The sequence below is a fragment of the Protomyctophum parallelum genome (genome assembly GCF_964188405.1).
Source record: "Protomyctophum parallelum genome assembly, chromosome: 2".
NCBI lineage: Eukaryota > Metazoa > Chordata > Actinopteri > Myctophiformes > Myctophidae > Protomyctophum > Protomyctophum parallelum.
Genome location: NC_139699.1, coordinates 26,704,167 through 26,720,880, shown reverse-complemented (window position 1 = coordinate 26,720,880; position 16,714 = coordinate 26,704,167). Strand labels below are relative to the sequence as shown.

At 43.2% G+C, this 16,714-nt stretch overlaps 1 protein-coding gene across 1 annotated transcript in view; it reads left to right on the top strand.

The window, feature by feature from the left end:
- LOC310879503 (insulin-like growth factor 1 receptor) overlaps positions 1-11,362 on the top strand; it is an 89,280-nt gene extending 77,918 nt beyond the window's left edge. Inside the window, exons 19-21 of the mRNA XM_083794240.1 lie at positions 1,445-1,574; positions 2,287-2,421; positions 8,841-11,362. Coding sequence (XP_083650366.1) covers positions 1,445-1,574; positions 2,287-2,421; positions 8,841-9,642 — 1,067 coding nt within the window. The 3' untranslated portion in view covers positions 9,643-11,362. The remainder of the gene's footprint in view (positions 1-1,444; positions 1,575-2,286; positions 2,422-8,840) is intronic.
- Positions 11,363-16,714: the final 5,352 nt, after the last annotated feature.

Here is a 16,714-nt window from a genome sequence, read left to right as displayed (position 1 = left end):
TTAGCTGTGTGCTAACTAATGTCCGGTTGACGACCAGGGGAAATTTTTGCCTTAATGTAAGGACCCGACTGAGAAGTCCTTGGCACTGGTGGAAGAATTTAATAATGAATACCTGCCACTCAAAGAGGTAATTCTGAACTATGTTCAGGAGTAGGCCTACTAGGAGTGATACTGTGTGGGTGAATGGGGGGAGTAAAAGTATTCCATTGTACACATTATTGTCTCCACCAGCCGAAGGCATGGGGAGAGTATGTTTTGCACTCCGTCCGTCCGTCCGTGTGTCCGTCCGTCCGTCCGTCCGTCCGTGAACAGCTAATCTCAGCCACCGTTAACCCGGTCGATGCCAAATTTTGCACACACACTCCCTGGATGCCAACCATGAACCTCTGCCCCAAACTTTCCAGAACGGCCTGTTATAGCGCCACCAGGAGGCCGCTTTGTGCAAAACAAGTTTTTGCACAGTACACCTACAGATTTTGTCCAAACATCACGCAAATTGGTACACAGTCTCTCTAGAGCCATTCAACGAAACGGGTCTTTCAGATTTATCAGACTCCATCCTGATTGGTTAAGATTGGCTTCCAAAGTTCACAGGAGTGCTCAGTTTCAAACAAAATGCTGCAAATCATGAACACATCGCGTGATTTCCGTGAAATTGTGCACCCACATTCCCACTAGGCCCAGGACGAAATGCCACATGAACAATTTCAACTCAGCCTCAAGGTGGCGCTATAACTGGCCGAAAAGTGTTTTTACCTCTAACTGCACGGATCTGTGGATAACCTGGTGGAGACCTGTGCCCGGAAGGGCACTTTTTCTAGTTTAGGAGTGATACTGCATGGGTGAATAGGGGGAGTAAAAGTATTCCGTACACATGGCAGGGAAGTTAAAATATTGAGTGATGAGATGACATTTATTTAACAGCTGTATGGAACACATTAGTGCACAGGCTCCAGATGAAGACATTATTGGCTGCCTGATAGACGCGAGATTTATTTGTTTACTCTTTGTTTGTCATCGTGACGACATCCTCAAACCATCTCTAGCTGTGTGTGTGTGTGTGTGTGTGTGTGTGTGTGTGTGTGTGTGTGTGTGTGTGTGTGTGTGTGTGTGTGTGTGTGTGTGTGTGTGTGTGTGTGTGTGTGTGTGTGTGTGTGTGTGTGTGTGTGTGTGTGTGTGTGTGTGTGTGTGTGTGTGTGTGTGTGTCATCTCTTTCAGGTGGAAACCTCATATGTCCAAAACTGTTACCTTTCACGATTCAAATGCAAAAGTAGCAGATCTACAAGCTTCAAATGTGACGCTTTTGTGACGTGTGACATTGTAGTATGATGAAGTAGGTTGTTAATTTCTGTCCGACAGAAACCATAATGTCTGTGTAGCCTGTTTGTAAGACTGTGTGTGTGTGTGTGTGTGTGTGTGTGTGTGTGTGCATGCGCGCTCGCAGACTTTGGGATGACCAGGGACATCTATGAGACGGACTACTATCGTAAAGGGGGTAAAGGTCTGCTGCCTGTCAGATGGATGTCACCCGAGTCCCTGAAAGACGGAGTCTTCACCACTAACTCTGATGTCTGGTAGGACAATGCACACACACACACACTCCACACACCACCTGTTTCATATTAATCAGCACAACAGACAGTTGTGTGTGTGTGTGTGTGTGTGTGTGTGTGTGTGTGTGTGTGTGTGTGTGTGTGTGTGTGTGTGTGTGTGTGTGTGTGTGTGTGTGTGTGTGTGTGTGTGTGGCAAAGCTTTCTTCCTGTAAATTCAGAGGGCCTGTTAACCCCCGTATTATCTCACTTCCTGATGGAGAGAGGATGAAAAGAAATGCGATGGAAGTAAAGAAAGAGAGAGGAAGAAGATAAATGGGATAGAAGGAGAGAGAGAGGGAGGGGGGGGGGGGGTGAAAGGAGAGAGAGACATGTCTCTAAGCTTGGACCCACTGCCTGTCTTTGGGAGTTTGTCGTTTTCCAGATGTTAAATTACAGTGCAGACCCTTTACTGTTAACTACTTGTCCTACAATCCAGCAATGCACGCACAGACTTCCTGGAGGAGGTCTGGCTTCTTGAAGTTTGGTTGAACTGAAGCCAAGACACCCATGAGAACCACATCCGCCCTCCACAACTATTAAGTGTGTGTGTGTGTGTGTGTGTGTGTGTGTGTGTGTGTGTGTGTGTGTGTGTGTGTGTGTGTGTGTGTGTGTGTGTGTGTGTGTGTGTGTGTGTGTGTGTGTGTGTGTGTGTGTGTGTGTGTGTGTGTGTGTGTGTGTGTGTGTGTGTGCGCAGGTCATTTGGTGTTGTGCTGTGGGAGATAGCGACGCTGGCGGAGCAGCCCTACCAGGGCATGTCTAATGAGCAGGTGCTGCGTTTCGTCATTGACGGAGGACTGCTAGACAAACCACAGAACTGTCCCGATATGCTGTAAGTACTGTACACATACTGTACATACACACACACACACCTTCTCTCCCAGCATACATGCAGTATTGCCATATCTGCCTATTATAAGCATTATCCACAGACTCCCCCCCCCCCCCCCCCCCCACCTGAAACGATTTGCCAGAGACGCAACACTGGCTTACTCATTGGGAGTAAATTATGACAGATGGACTCTGGGCTGGAAAAATATCTACCATATAGATGAGAACTTGTTAACCCATTTTGGGCGGGAACCCCTTTTGGTGTTAGCATTATGTTATGCTTTAGCTATTGGAAAAATAGCAGATCTACAATCTCGTAGCGCGCCACTGGTCTGCTATTTTTGAAAAATCAAAGAACGACTGACATAGAAACATAGCTTTTTCAGAAAACTGTCAGGATGTAGAAGACATTTTTTTAATCTGATCTCAGGTCAAAATGGGTTAAAGAAGTACCCAGGGGGGGGGGGGGGATGCAATGTACTCAAGTGTCATCGTAATGTGTCCATTAACATGACAGACAGCTCCAGTAAAGACTGGAATGATTAACACTTGGCTCAAATACAGAAGCTCAATATGAGACATTCCATGTTGCAACAGGAGAGACACAATACACTGAAGAAATGGCAACCACCTGGTTAGTGGTGGTGTGGGAAAAAACACAGGGCTCTGCGTAGAAGTCTGAGGAAATGGTAACCACCTGGTCACTGGTGGTGGTGAGCTAATGGATGGCTAGCAAATTATACCATGTGTGTGTGCCTCATAGTCATACATAATGGAAGTGGTGGGGAAAGTACTTTGTTTTACTTAAGTAAAAGTATCAATACTGCAATGTAGAAATTAAGGACCTCCCCCTACCCAGGTGGGGATGATCAAATGTTGGCTTTAAAAGAGGTTGAAGGTCTGAGGAAGGGCTTTGGCCCCGAAACGCTACCACCTCTCTAAGTAAAGAGTTATTGGGAGCTGAAACGTTACCACCTCTAAGTAAAGAGTTATTGGGAGCTGAAACGTTACCACCTCTAAGTAAAGAGTTATTGGGAGCTGAAACGTTACCACCTCTAAGTAAAGAGTTATTGGGAGCTGAAACGTTACCACCTCTAAGTAAAGAATTATTGGGAGCTGAAACGTTACCACCTCTAAGTAAAGAGTTATTGGGAGCTGAAACGTTACCACCTCTAAGTAAAGAGTTATTGGGAGCTGAAACGCTACCACCTCTAAGTAAAGAGTTATTGGGAGCTGAAACGTTACCACCTCTAAGTAAAGAGTTATTGGGAGCTGAAACGTTACCACCTCTAAGTAAAGAGTTATTGGGAGCTGAAACGTTACCACCTCTAAGTAAAGAGTTATTGGGAGCTGAAACGTTACCACCTCTCAAAGTAAAGAGTTTTTGGGAGCTGAAACGTTACCACCTCTAAGTAAAGAGTTATTGGGAGCTGAAACGTTACCACCTCTATAAGTAAAGAGTTATTGGGAGCTGAAACGTTACCACCTCTAAGTAAATAATTATTGGGAGCTGAAACGTTACCACCTCTAAGTAAATAATTATTGGGAGCTGAAACGTTACCACCTCTAAGTAAAGAGTTATTGGGAGCTGAAACGTTACCACCTCTAAGTAAAGAATTATTGGGAGCTGAAACATTACCACCTCGAAGTAAAGAGTTATTGGGAGCTGAAACATTACCACATCTAAGTAAAGAGTTATTGGGAGCTGAAACGTTACCACCTCTAAGTAAAGAGTTATTGGGAGCTGAAACGTTACCACCTCTAATTAAAGAATTATTGGCCAGAAACGTTACCACCTCTAAGTAAAGAGTTATTGGGAGCTGAAACGTTACCACATCTAAGTAAAGAGTTATTGGGAGCTGAAACGTTACCACCTCTAAGTAAAGAGTTATTGGGAGCTGAAACGTTACCACCTCTCAAAGTAAAGAGTTATTGGGAGCTGAAACGCTACCACCTCTCTAAGTAAAGAGTTATTGGGAGCTGAAACATTACCACCTCTAAGTAAAGAGTTATTGGGAGCTGAAACGTTACCACCTCTAAGTAAAGAGTTATTGGGAGCTGAAACGTTACCACCTCTAAGTAAAGAATTTTTGGGAGCTGAAACGTTACCACCTCGAAGTAAAGAGTTATTGGGAGCTGAAACGTTACCACCTCTAAGTAAAGAATTATTGGGAGCTGAAACGTTACCACCTCTAAGTAAAGAGTTATTGGGAGCTGAAACGTTACCACCTCTAAGTAAAGAATTTTTGGGAGCTGAAACGTTACCACCTCGAAGTAAAGAGTTATTGGGAGCTGAAACGTTACCACCTAAGTAAAGAGTTATTGGGAGCTGAAACGTTACCACCTCTCAAAGTAAAGAGTTATTGGGAGCTGAAACGCTACCACCTCTCTAAGTAAAGAGTTATTGGGAGCTGAAACATTACCACCTCTAAGTAAAGAGTTATTGGGAGCTGAAACGTTACCACCTCTAAGTAAAGAATTATTGGGAGTTGAAACGTTACCACCTCTAAGTAAAGAGTTATTGGGAGCTGAAACGTTACCACCTCTAAGTAAAGAATTATTGGGAGCTGAAACGTTACCACCTCGAAGTAAAGAGTTATTGGGAGCTGAAACATTACCACATCTAAGTAAAGAGTTATTGGGAGCTGAAACGTTACCACCTCTAAGTAAAGAGTTATTGGGAGCTGAAACGTTACCACCTCTAAGTAAAGAATTATTGGCCAGAAACGTTACCACCTCTAAGTAAAGAGTTATTGGGAGCTGAAACGTTACCACCTCTAAGTAAAGAGTTATTGGGAGCTGAAACGTTACCACCTCTAAGTAAAGAGTTATTGGGAGCTGAAACGTTACCACCTCTCAAAGTAAAGAGTTATTGGGAGCTGAAACATTACCACCTCTAAGTAAAGAGTTATTGGGAGCTGAAACGTTACCACCTCTCTAAGTAAAGAGTTATTGCCCAGCAACGTTACCACCTCTAAGTAAATAATTATTGGGAGCTAAAATTGGTGTGCAGACTTTTTTATTCTTACTCTATGGCTTTATAGTCTAGTAGCCAGAATGTAACCCCCCAAAAATACTTATTGGGCTAAAAACGGCCATGTCCACTTACCCAATTGTGCTGACATCATCACATTTGTGATGACGGCAATGGCCGTTTTTAGCCCAATGAGTGATTTTTGCAAAACTAATGCTTGAAATGGATTCAGCATCATGAAAACCCCCTAGTTTGACACGTCACGTGCTACATAAAGCATGATGACATTTGGAATATTTTGCCTTCTATAGGTTGTTAATGGTATGGTCACATTACCGATAACAAAAAATGCTCAACATATGCAAGTTTTAGCATCCGGCAGTTTCTACATGCTGGGGACCCATACTAAACATTTCTAACATAAAACGTTGGTGTACTCAACATGTCCGGGTTCACAATGGGGCTCTATGGGACCTACATCCCCAGTATCACTTTTTAGTCTGCTCTGACGAAGGCTACTGCCGAAACGCCTCAGCGTTCTCAAATAAACATGAGAAATTGCATCTAAGCCAGTCTTGCATCTTTTATTTTTTTGTGCCGCTTTTTCCATTTAGTTGGTTTATGAGTTAAGTTATTTTCAAAGCTGAGCACCCACTGCCTTAAACAAAAGGCAGTTTCCAGAGTATTAGTTATTTCTTTACTCTTAAGTATTGGTATCAAATTGTATTTTTGTACCAAAAGTAGAACGTGATGCAGAATGTCCCATTTCACAGCTTTTCAAATGTATAAAATGTATACAAATCTTTTGAAAATGGCTGAAAATGTGTGGCGATTCTGTGTCGTTTATGATCATCATATTTTTTCGACCACGGTCGAGATCATGGATTTCACAATGCCATGCCAGACTTCCCGGTTCTTCATTTCCATCCTCAGTTCCTGCTTACTGATGCATGTGTCCCTAGCGATGACATCAGGGAACGACAGTTTTCTACCTCTGGTCTGGTTTGAGGCAGGACTCCAGAGAAGAAGGGAAGATATAACCTCATTGTCAGCTCTGTAGCAGTGGCCGGCAAACTGTGTTCTTCTGCATCGGACTAGTGAAGAAACACAGGGAAGGTTGCCGTATATTAGATTAGTCGATGGGTGGCTCTTCCAAGACAGATTTTGCGCTCTCATTAGAAGGCGGGTGTAAGTGCCATCCAAACGTTTCTCTAGTTTCTTTGAAAGTGTCCATGTCTCGGAGTAGAATCGGCTCAACAGTCTTCTTAAATAGTACTTTTAACATCTTAATAAGCTGGGATGACCAGATCGTATGCATGTCATTGCAGGTTGATTAGGCCATACCCTTCCTAGTTTGAAAGTCCTTTTGGGAAGAAGATATCATCATCATCATTTTTCGACCGCGGTCGAGATCATGGATTTCACAATGCCATGCCAGACTTCCCGGTCCTTAATTGCCATCCATTTATGATATTGAGTTACGTTTGATAACATCTGTGTTTGGAGAGAAATATCTATTTTTGAGGCCAGCACACACTGACAGAAAAATAATTATAATTTGATGACTGGATAGTCCAACACTATGGGCTGTATTTTGCGTGTCTTAAGTACCAGGTCTTATTACCTAACTTGAGTAAACTAAAGACCTGGATGCGTGATCAATGCCATTTGGCTCTTCTGAGTGGCCAAAGAGCATTGATCACGCCTCCAGGTCTTTAGTTTACTGAAGTTAGGTAATAAGACCTGGTACTTAAGACGCAAAATACAGCCCTATATCTCCTTTTCAGACTCACGAAATGAAGGACATTTACCCCATGTTATGTATATTGTGTAATATTTCATCATTTACATAAATTGCAAGACAGGGTGAATCATGACTGATATGATATCGCATACTACCATGATGGACAGGGATGACCCTGCCGCCCGCCACACCCACATGTGCGGCCGTCCGTTCGCAAGAGCGTATAGTAACTAACGTGTAATAGCAAAGCTTTATGTATCTGTTATTGCAGTGCAATACTGCCACCATTTGGTGGCCAGTTATACTGGTGTGATATGTGCTGGCCTCAAAGTGGCCCTATCAAGCTATGCTGGCTCCACCTGGCCGGACAATGCGGACATTGACACTGCAGGGCCTTGCTTGGGGGAAACCTGATGCGGTTCTATTGGCTGTTGGTGTGCTACCACTATAGACACCTAGCCGGTGTGGACAATCTATAACCACAAGGCCACTGAGCTGGTCAGATGACCCTGTGGTTTGGTATGGTATTTACTCTATGACCACAAGGCCACTGAGCTGGTAAGATGACCCTGTGGTTGGGTATGGTATTTTCAATGGGAAAAGAATACCTCTCTGACCCAGGGGGATAGCGGCCTCTAGTGGCAGTCATTTCAATCAGTCAATAATTTTCTCTGACTTTGTGGATAAACTGGACTTCAACTCGGTCACACGCTGTGAGCACACACATAAAGCCCACATACCCCTTGAGTAATAGAGGGTACGTGCATGCATAAAGTGAATGGCAAATCGAGTGGCAAAGTGAATTTAACGACATTTAATGTCGTTTAATACAATCAGATAGGACTTTTCTGTTTGGATGTATGGGCTGTGAAGGTCAGAAAGTAGTTTTTTGCCACTCAGTAGGCGTTCCCGCATAACTTACGGGTATGATGATGTCACGCACATGCCTTCTATTAAGCAATTATTTTAGGATTTTTTTGGGGCTTTTTTGCCGTTATTGATAGATCACAGTAGGTTGACAGGAAATGGGGAGAAAGATCGGGGGGGGGGAGACATGCAGCAATTGTCGTTGGGTTCAGGACTCGAACCCGCGACACGTTGTCAGGCTATTACCAGCCCAGGTGCCGGGAGCGCTAGGCCGGCTGCCGTTGATCTAGAAGAGTCCAGACTGACAAACACTGAACTATTGTTAGGAAGTGGAACTTCAAGTTTAAGCTAAAGTCAATATTGTTCCTGTACAGAGAACATGGAGTTCTGTGTGTGCGTGCGTGTGCATTTGAATGTCATAGAAGCCAGCATATCTTCTACGGAAGCCCATTGAGAGCTTGTAGATCGGCTATATTCAGTCTGTTTCGGCAATATACAATCTTAATAGTCTCTCTTCATATAAAAACTAAAGTTAAAGCCTCAATCTGTGTTGTCAATTTTACAAATTGTGTTCATATTGTTTAGGAATCTGCACTAGTGTGGGAGTAGGATTCCTTTCACAAATCACACTAATAGGACTTGGTCTGACAAACTGTTTCAGTCATGAGATTGTATTTGACTTTGTGTGTGTGTGTGTGTGTGTGTGTGTGTGTGTGTGTGTGTGTGTGTGTGTGTGTGTGTGTGTGTGTGTGTGTGTGTGTGTGTGTGTGTGTGTGTGTGTGTGTGTGTGTGTGTGTGTGTGTGTGTGTGTGTGTGTGTGTGTGTGTGCGCGCAGTTTCGAGCTGATGCGCCTGTGCTGGCAGTACAACCCTCGAATGCGGCCCACCTTCCTGGAGATCATCCAGACCATCAGGGAGGACCTGCATCCCTCCTTCCAGGAGGTCTCCTTCTACCACGGTGAGGACAACCAGCGGCCTCCGCCTCCTCCTCACGACTCCTTCGCCTCACCACCTGCTCCTCCTCCTCCTCACCACCAGTCGTCGTCGTCGACACGGAAGGATAAGAAGGTCGTGGAGGAGGACACTCCTCCAGAGCACCAGGAGGAGCTGCAGCAAGAGAGGGCTGCTCCTCCTCCGCTGGACGTCGGCACCGCCGCCTCCTCGTCTTTTCACTCCTCCGGACGACTTCCCATCTGTCCAACCGCCGCCTCCCAAACCCAGCAGCAGCCACAGACTCCACCCACTCCTAGCTCCTCCGACTACATTAAGGCCCCTCCTCCCTCCTCCGTCCTCCCTACGTTGCTCCCGCTGACGCCTCCCTCGTCGGCGTCGAGCCCCACCCACCACCTCCCGCCGCTCTCCTCCACCACGTCCTCCTCCAGCTCCTCCACGCCCAGCTCCGCCCTGCACCGGAAGCGCTCGTCGCCGACCGCCACCGGCCGGCTGGCGTCTAACGGAGCAGGGCTGGGGGCGGGCTTAGGGGCGGAGTCTGTGGTCATGCTGCGGCCGTCCCTGGACGACATTCAACCGTACGCTCACATGAACGGAGGAGGAGGAGGAGGAGAGGGGGGAGGGGCGGGAGGACAACAAAAGAACGAGAGAGCCATGCCCCTCCCCCAGTCCTCCTCAGCCTGCTGACCCCTCCCCCTAGCCCCTTAGACCCCTCCCCTTGACATTTTTCTACACGTCCTGACGCCCCTACTCGCTCTCGTACAAACAATATCAAACGGACGCACACGACACCCCTATTCCCTTTTCTTTTTTTAATTGAAATATTGAATTGCCTGTCCGACAGGCGGGAGTTTGTTTTGTTTCTCTTCTTGAGTAGAAAAGACTCATGGGAAATGTTAGACGGGATACCGCCTGACTGTTTTATCCCCTTTTGTTTTCTTTTTCTGGGAATAGGGGAAATATAAACTCCTTTGTCAGGTTGAGTTGGGAAGGTATAGGTAGGCAGGTTGGGTTCGGGCATTAATTATTATTATTATATTTGTGGAAAAACGGATTGAAAACTTTGTATTGCAGGACGTGTGTGGAGGCTATTCGTTACTGGAGTACTATACACACACTCGCACACACATACAGGCTTGGCTTTTCTCTCTGTTACACCACTCGGTTGTGTGTGTGTGTGTGTGTGTGTGTGTGTGTGTGTGTGTGGGGTTTAGCGTTGCGTCTTTGTAACGCCATACTGTAGGTCCCAGCCCCAGCTCCGCCCCATAGTCACAGAGACTGCTGAGGTCAGCGAACATAAGGGGGAGGTGTACATGGGGCACGTGAAAGGAGGAATGGTTCAAATCTGCCAAATGTGTTGCCAAATTGTTATTTTTGTCTTAATATTTCAGTTGTCCTCCATTTTCAGTCCTTCCATTTTTGGGGGCTGGGCTCTCTTCCTCCATTTCAACATGGAAGCAACCAATTATTGTATTATTATTATATTATTATTATCACTCCAGAGGTTTCTCTTTTTCTTTTCTTTTCTTTTCTTATTCTTTTTTTTTTTACACTGGTAAATCTGTTTTGATTTCTATGGTACTATGTTTTTGGTAGAGTAATTGTGACACATGGGAGCGCCACCCCAAGTCCCTTCCCACTGCCTCCATCATTAAACATAAATGTGGGATGCACATTGTTGTGCATATAGATCAACATCTCAGAGATCTCCAGCATTGAGCCACATCCCATCTGACACAAAGTGTTGTTACATGAAGACCATGGACCCAATCTTACTCCTTATGCCGACATTTTGAAGGATTTTTTTTTCTTTTTTACAATTTTATAAAACAATTTAAATTTAAAATGGTGAACATAGCCGACATGTTGTAAGCTTATAGCTCGGCTATTTTAATAAAAAATGGTGGAAATAAAATGCCTAAAAGGTGTTCGGCATAAGGGGTAAGGCGGCGCACAAGATGGGAAACTATGATTCCAGTCTCAAGCAAAAAAATTGAAAAAAAAAGAAATGCAGAAATCATACAAAAAAAATACAAGATTAAATGAACACAACCAAAAGAAATCTGGGAAGGGACTAGAGCAGTGATTTACAACTACAGTCCTAGGGATCCAGGGTAGTCCGCTTAAAATTTTATATTTCACCATGCAGTTAACTGCATTCACCTGGGGATCCAGGTTTATCTACACTAATTCCTGATTGGACAGCTGATTGGATGACCAGGCTGGGTCCCATGGACCGGACTTGAGAACCGCTGCCCTAGAATAAAAGCCAATAGAAAAAAAAAGAAACAAAACAAAAAACTGGATGATTCTTGTATTAACCGAGCCTTCATTTGAGTCTTAAATAAGAGGTTTGTTCTATACGAGCAGGTTTGTTTTGACTAGTCACTAGTTTCTCACTCAGTGTGTGTGTATACTGTGTATATATATATATATATATATATATATACACACACACATACAGTATTATATATATCGGATATGAGAAACATTTGTATGGCTCTAACAGTTGTATGTTGGGGCACAGAGCATTTACACACATACTTTGTTTGTTGTCACTTTTTCTACCTTTTTTACGGTTGGGAGACATTCATCTCTTACTAGTCTGTACAGAAAAGAAGCTGCTATTTTATTATTTTTGATTTTTCTCTTGTGGTTGTAAAATAGGTTGTATCTATTATATAAAGTAAAGATAAACATACAATCCTTCAGGTTCACATTCTGAGAGTTTTCCACTAATAGTCCCTACTCCCCATGCTCCAACTTCTGTAAAAAGAGACAAAAATCATCTGGCACAACCTTGTTGCTGTTACTGCTTAGAAATACTGCTTCTGGTCTTTTGTGCAGCATATTGCCCATTCACAGTGGTGTTCAATCATATAGGATCAATGGATCATCATGGACAGGGTTTAAGAACAAGACATGCCCCTATGTCATAGGCAAACATTCTGTGAAAAATAGAAGAAAAAAACAGTACAGTACAGTCAGCTGCTGTAGTGTTTGGTTGGAGTAGCACTCCACCACACAGTTGTTGGTGGTGGTAAGTTTTGGAAAGCGCCTGTTGCCGAAAATATGCATCGTTGAATGGGTACACTGTCACGTTGGGTCGCAAGTTGTAGGGAATCGCCGAAAGCCGAGCATGCTCGGTAGGCTCTTGGCCGTCAGATAGCAGCGGGTTTGAAAAAGACATAAGCCATAGGCTATTTTAGCACCACAGTAGCCGTCTGTCGTGTCGGCTCTCAGGTGCTTTCAGCAAGGTTATTTCACATCTTCCAAACGACTCATCTCCCGACTTCACTGGACTGCCAGCCTGTAGTAGTAATCTGTTTGGTGCAGATCTAGCTTAAAGACCAACATAAACTCTGCTCTCCATTGGTTCTACAGGACTGAACACCACTGGTCCTACAGTATGCCTTCTGTCATATTTCTGACTACCGATATGTTTACTCATAGTAAGTAGAGACCCAATGTTGATATCTGTCAATTGTGTTGATATTACTGTACTGTCCACGTTGACTTCTCTTCTCGGACACCTTGACTCCACCAATAGTCCCTGGTGTTTTAGAATTGAAGTCGTGAAGGTATTGCTGCCGACTTGCAACTCAATCTCAGGTTAAAAAGGAGTCAAATCTATTATGTTTATTTTCTCTCTAGATGTTGTCATTACCCTGCTAAGGGGTGTTACAGTCTTCTCTACTGGGCCCCTATTGCATTAGTCCACTTGTAGCTTAAAGAGGCATTTTACACAGTTGAATATTTCCATACCTAATCTCACCATGTTTCCCCTAGAACTATTATTTTCACACCAAGTTACTGAGTTTAATATTTTTGAAATCGTTCAAGAAACTCACATTTATTTAAAAGTTAGTTAAAATAAAGGTCCCAAATGCAACTCTTAGTGAGATGCTGCTGGAGAAAGCTTCTATGAACATATAGTTTTCTGTGACACTTTGACATAAACGTTTTTTGAGCTGGAGTTCAACTTGAAGTTCAACTAATATTTCACCAGAGCAATGCCTATACCTGACCAAATAAGTGTTGCTCTATGCACAGCCATATTGGAAAGAAATTGGGCCTTCACATGTGTTACCAATGATTCTAATTGATTGATCCTCATGGTTCCCCCAAGGAACCATGAGGATACCTGGAGCCCACTTTGGGACCCACTGGTGTAGTAGAACGTTTCCAGTGAACCAACATGCTCAATATCAGCACCCTGACTCTGTTTGACCAGAATGGAACAGAGCCTTCATAGCATTGGTAACAGGAAGTCATCATCACATAATCTTTCGACCATGGTCGAGATCATGGATTTCACAATGCCACACCAGACTTCCTGGTCCTTCACAAGGACTGTCTAAAGAGTACGAGACGCGAAGACCGTACGGGCGACGCCATGTTGCTCCATGGAAGGAAAGAAACATGCACAGTTGAAACCATCAAGTTGTACATGCCCAAATTTGTGCATGTACAAATTTGGTCTTCGCGTCTCGTCCTCTTTAGACAGTCCTTGGTCCTTCATTGCCATCCCCAGTTGGCCAGTTCCTGCCTACTGATGCATGTGTCCCTAGCGATGACATCAGGGAACAACAGTTTTCTGCCTCTGGTCTGCTTTGAGGCAGGATTCCAGAGAAGAAGGGAAGAGGAAGTCGATGGGTGGCTCTTCCAAGAGAGATGTTGCGCTCTCATTAGAAGGCGGGTGTAAGTGCCATCCAGCCGTTTCTCTAATTTCTTTGAAAGTGTCCATGTCTCGGAGCCATAGAGCAGAATTCACTCGATGGTCGTCCGTAAGGAAGTGGCCCAATGTATTTCCACTATGGCTGCTGTGCATAGAGCCTATTCTCAACCAGTATGTATTGGGTTGTGACACTGAGGTGGTCAATGATCTATTCTACAGGGTCACGTAAACACTTCACTTGGATCAGGGGAACGTGTGATTTTCCAATTTGGTCGTGAATTCATACATAATTAAAATATTTGGTTAATTTGGTTCGTGGTTGAAAACCACTTGAGAGTCAACATGCATATTGTCCTGAAAAATATGAACTTTTAATTGAGTCCAGTGTAGAAAAAGAGACTTTGGCTAAGACGACCTGTCACTCAGCAACAAGCACACATCCAAACACTGCAATACATTAGCCATATAGGTCAAAGCTATAGCTTACACACCTACAAAAACTGTCTTTTCTAATTATTCATGAGTAGGGTTCTAGATATAAAATAAAACCGACAGTATATGTACGCAAAACTGTTTCTATATTTACCTGAAATTAATTTCATATCTCATTTTACGGTTCTTTTCAAAGAACACTCGCAGTTCTTTTGCCAAACCTTTTGAAATACAGGCCAGGTTATGCAAGTAAAAAACAGATGTCATAACCAATATGGTACAATAATGACCCAACTGTTTTATTTGTATTTATAGAGGGTATGCGCATGCATAAGGTGAGTGGGAAATCGAGTGGCAAAGTGAGTTTGTCGTTTAATGCAATAAGATGGGACTTTTCTGTTTGGATGTACATATGGGCTGTTATGGACAGAAAGCAGTTTTTTGACACGCTGTAGGTGTTCCCACATAACTTCTGGGTATGATGATGTCACACGCATACCCTCTATTCTTTAAATTTTCTGGCATTGTGTAATTTAATCAATGCTATAGTGTACTATTCTTTATAGATTAAAATGGGAATAATGTGGAACCTTTTTAGGGTCCATACAAAGCAGGCTTTAGAACCTTTTCCAGTTAGTACCTTGTGTAGTTAGTCACTCCCCTTGACTCCAGAAGATTTTTTTGTTCCTTGCCCCAGTATACTGTTGATAATGAATGCTTTTATTAGGAGTTGTGAGCTGTACAACGAACACCGCTACAGTACATCCTCTTGTTTTATTCTTCCTTGTCTTATCTATTGTGATTTTGAAGACCCCCCCCCCCCCTCCTCGTTCAAAACCATCCATCTACCTCACTCTGTTCTTTTGTTTCTATTTCTGTTTTCTTGCTTCTTTAAAAAAAAAACTTTTTTATCAAAGATGTTTTCAATTTCTGGCATTAAGTGGTGTATACGAAAAGGACGATACATGATCGATCGCTCTGGGCTCTTGTTTTGGGGCAATACAGACCGGTCCGCCACGCGACTGACTTAGTGCTGTTTGTGTCCGTACGACCTCATCACACAGAATATCCCCTGACCCCGTTTGACACCGACATTCAGTCTTGGTTCATGTTTAGTAAACTAGTACAGTGGTTCTCAAACTGTGGATTTTGTATCAAAGACCATTACTTTGAAAGTAACAAACAAACTTTACTATAAAAATGGTCAAACATTGGCCAAATCTGATTTATTTTGGGGGGTCATGGCCAGAAAAGTTTGAGAACCAGCGAACTAGTCCACTCTCTAGCACAGTGGTTCTCAAAGTGGGGTCCAGGGAGTCGGGACCCCAGGGGTCCTTGAGGGAGTTCCAGGGGGTCCCCAGCTAAATGATAGTTTGGAACCAAATTGACCCTTATAGGTCTCTTAACTCTTGAGAATGTACAAATGAAACATGGGGGTCCATGGCATATCTCTTCAAATTGGGTTTGTGGGATAATAATAATAATTTGTGTCAATTTGGGGGTCCTTGACATGAAAAGGTTTGGGAACCACTGCTCTAGCACACACTTTGAGTGAAGAAACCATCATTTTGGGAGTTAATTATCTTAAGTTTGCCAGTAACTTCTTGTCTCTCTGTGTGTCCCAATACCCAATACCTAATGTCCCAATGGCCTCAACTGTCCTCTGTCCACACATAATGAACACTGTCTCACACCTTTAGTGTCCTTCCCAAACCTTGGAGGGATTCTCTGGAAAACATTGACCTTTTTTGGGAGGGTAATATTTTGGTACGATTGTTGTGTACTATTGCATGATAACTGCTAATAGTATGGTTGCTGTTCTGGTACATTTTGTTGGGTACTGTTTTGATAAGTCATTGTGTGCAAACATGAGATGTGTTTTTTTTTTTTTTTTTTTCCCAATGGAGGAGAGCAAATTGATGATGCCAGTATGTATTTATGACTGTGTTTGATCCCGTGTCTGTTTGCTGTGTTGACTGAGTGGGCACCTTGTGTTAAATTGGCTTTTCTTTTTTCCAACAAAGTTTCCTTTTTTTATATACAATTTTGACAAAATAGGCAATTTTACATGGAGGTGCCCAGATGTCATGTACCCGACTGTAGCAGTAGTGTCCAGTCATGTACAATGGAGGGCAGGCAGAGTGTAATGTATTTTCTTCTTCTTTCATTCCAAACAAACTTTGATTTGAGTGATCAATTCCTTAATTAGTGACATCAAATGGTGTAATATGAGTGGATAGCAGACTAGTGTATTCATTAGTTTTAAGTAGAATTGGTGCGCCAGATGACAACTTCAAAGGACTATTGACGAAACATTTGATATTTGATATGTCTCAAGTATTGTCACGTTTCCTCAAAACTTCCTTAGTTACACAATGCAACAATGTACCTCCATGTTTTTATACTGTATAATTTATGTCTTATCAATTCAATCAGACTTCTTAGGCAAATTTCCTCTTAAATTATTTAATTTAAAAGAAACTACCGATATTTGCGATATCTCAATATCAATTCTTTCATATTGTCGGTTGGGTGGAAAGTTAAACCTGTTCAGGATTCAAATTAAAAAGTATCAAAAGTAGATCGACGTGTTTCGAGCTTGTAGATCTGCAACTTTTGATGCTTTATGTGATGCTCTAGTATGATGAA